The 5173-nt window shown below is 36.3% G+C and overlaps 1 protein-coding gene across 1 annotated transcript; it reads right to left on the bottom strand.

Moving 5' to 3' along the window:
* Positions 1-975: 975 nt before the first annotated feature.
* LOC127964670 (twist-related protein 2-like) lies at positions 976-4565 on the bottom strand. Its single transcript, XM_052564944.1, has 2 exons — positions 3828-4565; positions 976-1484 (listed from the first exon to the last, which is right to left on the bottom strand). Exon 1 carries the CDS (start codon positions 4352-4354, stop codon positions 3863-3865), a length of 492 nt encoding a protein of 163 aa, XP_052420904.1. The 5' UTR covers positions 4355-4565; the 3' UTR covers positions 976-1484; positions 3828-3862.
* Positions 4566-5173: the final 608 nt, after the last annotated feature.

The raw sequence follows: 5173 nt of genomic DNA, 5'->3' as shown, positions 1-5173 counted from the left end.
ATTTTGTGAAATCAAAATAAGTGTGGCATAACAAACATGCAGGAAGTAATTTTGTTGTCACGTGACAAGAAAACCATTACACAGAGAGAGAGGACCTTTTCTAGGCTATTTAATGGTTGCACCACCACATCATTAGAGTCATAAATTCTCTTTTTTATTAAAAATGGTATTCAGAAATGTACAAAACCAACATGAATGTGGTTTTATTTTTTACCTAATAAAAATATTTTATATTTTCAAATATTTTTTTGTAATCCTGCTCATCACATCATTGACCCATATAGGCTACAGACATACAGCCTATAGCTGATATAAAGGTTCTTGACACTGTTCAATAGTTAACTTCAATTATTATTTAAAGCTCCAAATATATCCTAAAATCAAATAAATCGAATCAAAAGCAAATAAAATAATAAACACAATCTTTTAAATAGTTAAGTGCCATAAAACTGGAAATAAAAGTTTTCTGACTAAGTATGTTGGGATTTAACACCATCAGATGTTTCAAAAAGCAGTTCAATTATTCCTGAACAGGCCCACAGAACAACAGAGCTTTTATCAAACATTAATGCCTCAACAGTGCAGGCGTTTCTTTTAGATTTCTATCAAGCCAAGCCTGGGAAAATGAGATGTAAACAATTTAATGCTTTGCGAGTGTCGTGTAGATTTAAAGGAGAAATGAAAAGGTCTGGTAGGGGTCCGGTATTTAAATGCGGTGGTTATCTGCGGTTGTTAAAGCATTTGCCTCCAGCCGTCTGGATTCAGTGATTTCTTCTTATTAAAGCGGACAAGCTTTTTTTTTATAAGCTCAAGGGTAAATCTGGCTGGACTTTCTCTTCGGCTAATGAACCTGCACTGTTTTATAACCGTTTCTTTTTGTAGCAAAATTAGGGGAAAATCTGAATGTTCTTTACTGCAATGAAAACTGGCATATCTAGGGTGATGATGTGGAGAAATCAGAGCGTTCAGCCTACGTGTTCAAAAATATGTTTTAATAAATAAGCAAAATGTACAATGGACGGAAATCGAAAAATGTTGCATAGGAAAAATCAAGTGTATGCATTCATCCATGCAATGTACTTCAAGAAAGTATTGCTCTAAATTGCATTGGTCCCTTTAAAAAAGCTGACAATACTCACAGGTAGCCTATATGTACAATACTTTGTTGCTTCTATATATAAAACTCTTTTGTTTTGAGACAAACACGCAATATAGTTTCCTTACAGATAACAGATGGCCTTCCTGTACTATCATCATGGCGACATTTAAGAATAACTTGCGAAAAAGATTAAATGTATTTGACAACACAGGAGACGTCATCTACGTTTCCTCTAAGAATATAAAAAGCTCCTTTCGCTGTGTCCTTCATGAGGATGCTCAAGTCCGTAGGTGTATCTACTGAATGTCCTTTGGCCACGTCACTGAGGTTTAGAGGTTCATCAATAAATCCTTTGGTGTCTTCAAAATTAGTGGAAGTAAACAGTCTGTGGAAGGAAAGAAAAGCATTAATAAGAAAGGTTTCTTTCAATCAGATAGGTCTAAAACTTCTTTTTTAATGAAGGCCTAAAGTTTCGAGGTTCGCCTGTGGTTGAACGCACAGCCTTGGATTGAAATGTAGAGAAATGGGAAGCTATTAATGATCCCATTATTTAATTCTGAGTGGGAGCACATGCTTACACAGGAAAAGGCTTGGTTCAAGCATGTTACACAAATCCCAGGTGGAATTACGTCACTGGAAAATAACTGTTTTAGGAGGTCATTTGGTTTGAAATGTGAAGCCATACACCTGCCTTTCTCCTGACTTCTCAGTAGCACATATTACTTTATGCAAATACATTCATAAGAATCAGATAGAATACAATCTCATGCCATCACAAGGATTGAGTTGAATGTTTTTGACAACTGTGTGTTGTCTTGATTGATGGAGGCCTAACCCAGCGCATATATAATGAAACCTCCAGCTTTATCCATGCTTTACTGATTTCAATTTATAATCATTTTAACTTTTTAAATAGCTTATTAGTGATTTCAAATAGGACTAAGTATTATAGACATGCAGGTTCATATAACAAATACCACAGGATATAACTAATAAGTTGGAGACCTAGCTACATACATATTTCAGCCAAGTAAATGAAGCGTAAAAATCACAAAAAAATATTTTTAGTAATTGCTCATATTGTATCACATTTTAGCCTGAAGGATGTCAGTCTTTGGTTTCAGTGGTTACGGTGCAGTTATTTCACAAGCATAAACATGGTTTTAGGTGGCAGCGCACCTTCTCACTTAAAAATCAAGTTTCCTGTAGAACATAAAAAAGAACGTCACTTCCTGATGTCCTTTAGCAGAACCTTTGAGATCAACTGAGCACTGTTCTTCATTATACAGGTGCTTTAAAGAACGACAAACACTGATAGAAACGCTGCTTATTTAATAACTTTTTAATCTCCCAGATTGAATGTTTATTTCTAGTGTAGACCAATATGTTTTTTTTTCTTTCCTCAGTGTTTTCAGAGAAGCTTAGTTTCTTCGTTCGTGTAGGATATATATAAAATCATTCGAATGCATCCTGTTTCTCCTCAATCATAGTAATTATTTTCCTTTTCTCTTTCACTGTGTTTAAGCTAACGTTTGTTAATGCGCTTTGTAGCCAGTTTTTAAATCGCTGAGTTTTATTCACTAAAGGGAAAATGTTCCACTAAATATAAATGATCCGTGAGGAGCTTCTCACGGTTGGGTTGTTATTCGTTTCATAAGATCGACGATATAATGTGAATATGTTTATTATTACTGGATGAATGTCGGGAACACTTTGACCCGGTCTGATATGAATTTAACCTACAAAAATGGGATTCCAGCGTTATTTGTAGATAATATATGATCTATTATTGCCATACTATCTGTGATTTCTCTCTTGTGATATTACTAGAAATATATGGCTCTATAGAAGCTTTGGCAGTCAAGGAATGTGTAATCAGACAGTTCAAAATAATTACGTTGAACTTTAATTTTTATCTTCAAATGCGCGCGCTTGTTTACTGTTTTTTATTTTTATTTTATGTTTGTATTTAAAGCATAATAATTGACCATATATTTGTATGTTCTCCCATATTAATTTAGTAAAACTGGCATACAATGACCTCTAGCATTTATTATAATCGCTGAGATGCCACATGGTTTACGTCCTAAAGTAGAAAAATCTTTAAAAAAAAGGTGTTGTTGTTGTTGTTGTAGTTTCTCTCTCTCTGTGACAACATATTGAATTGAATACCACCTTGATAGCTATAATTGTCCTTTACATTAAACGTTGATGTTAATATCTGTCGAAGGCTATAATATAAAGACATTCAAAAAAAAATTTTTTTAAATTAAATACAAAATAAATATATAAATAGAACTTCTAACATTTACAATTATCATTCATTTATATATATATATTTCTAATTATTCTGTATTCTAAACTGTAAAATAATCAAAATGCCTTTTGAGCTTGGCCTCTGGAGGATGTAAACATTCCTTCAGTGGAATCGGTTCAGGTTATTGCTGTAGCAGCATATATCCACACATCAGAATAATATTAATATATATATTTTTTTTTCAATAATTATAAAGCTTTAACTAACTAAACAAATCTAAATGATTTTTTTTATAGTTTGTCAAGAGGATATATTGCTGTTTGCGCACTGAGCTGTCAGTGTCAGTTGTACAAGAACAGCTGGAGTTTCTCTAAAAGCCTGGTTTTACTGCAGTAACGAAATAAAAGTTATCAAAGAGCTAGCCCGACAGCTTGAGACCGTCTTGAGCTGAATTGGCATCTTTCTACCCACCCTTTCGGCATTGTTCAGACAGACGAGTGTCTCCGCTAGTGGGACGCAGACATCGACCACGCGCCCTCCATCCTCCACACCGAGAAGGCGTAACTGAGTCTCTCGTGCGCGACGTAGCTGCAGCTCGACATCTTGCTGTCCATCTCGTCGCTCTGCAGCACCTGACAGAGGAAATCAATGTACCTGGATGCGAGCTTGAGCGTCTGTATCTTGCTGAGTTTATCCGAGGGGAGCGTGGGGATGATTTTGCGCAAAGACGCGAAGGCTTCGTTGAGCGACTGAGTCCGTTGCCTCTCCCTGACGTTCGCCAGGACGCGCTGGTTCTGCAGCTCCTCGAACGACTGCGTGCTGCTCGGGCTCGGCTTTTTGCTCCGTTTATTCACGGAGCCCGGGCTGCTGCCGTCCTCGCTCGACTTTTTACTGGTTCTCCTCTTCCTCCCGAACCTTTTCTGCTGTCTGTCCAGCTCCTCCTCGCTGGTCACCAGGCTGTCCACTGGGGAGACGGGAGAGCTTGAACTCTCTTCCATTTCTTTTTTAAAGAAATGAGAAGGTCGAGGAGAAAACGCGCTCTCCACCTTCGAATCCGTGGTTACACCGTTATATCCGTGCGTTTTTCTGGGGCTTGTTTGTCCTCCCGAAGTCCCGAGACTGCGCCTCCACTTCCACTTCTAGAAGTAGAGCTTGGCACAGTTTTCCTCCCGCAGGAAGTTTTTTCCTAATTTTTTTGGGAAACTTTATCCTAGTCTGTGATGCTAAATACTAGTGTGAATGGAGGGGGAGGAAGCGCTGCTCTCTGATTGGTGGACTAATAAATGAGGAGGACCAGTCTAAAGTTACACTGCACCTCTCCACCGGCTGCCACTCAAACTGTACCCCGCTTTTAGATCGATGCTCTCAGTTTTAGACTATATGTCACTCTTACACTGTAAAAAAAAGAAAAAAAAAAAAAAAAGAAAAAAAAAATTATAATAATTTAAGAAATTACAGATGTAGAATATTTTTCGTTGTACTTCTAAATGTTCTCCGTTTTTTTTTAAGATTATTTAAATAATTATCTAATATTTGAAATACAGTGCATACTCAAATATATGGCTTTTTTTTTTAAGTAAAAAGTAGCAATCACTTATAAGGAAACCAGATTCCTTTCTTGCATTTAGATTTTATACAAGTATTTTTATTTTTGTTATATGATTTATTTGTTCGTTTGTTTATTTATGTGATGCCTTTTTAATTCTTTTCTAAAAGCCGTCAGGGATCGTTATCACACTTTTTACTTAAAGGGTTACTTCACTCCAAAATGACAATTTAGTCATTAATCACTTTACCCCATGTCATTCCAAAGCCGT

Source organism: Carassius gibelio, chromosome B9, assembly GCF_023724105.1.
Source record: "Carassius gibelio isolate Cgi1373 ecotype wild population from Czech Republic chromosome B9, carGib1.2-hapl.c, whole genome shotgun sequence".
Classification (NCBI taxonomy): domain Eukaryota; kingdom Metazoa; phylum Chordata; class Actinopteri; order Cypriniformes; family Cyprinidae; genus Carassius; species Carassius gibelio.
This window is presented reverse-complemented; position numbering and strand designations above follow the sequence as displayed.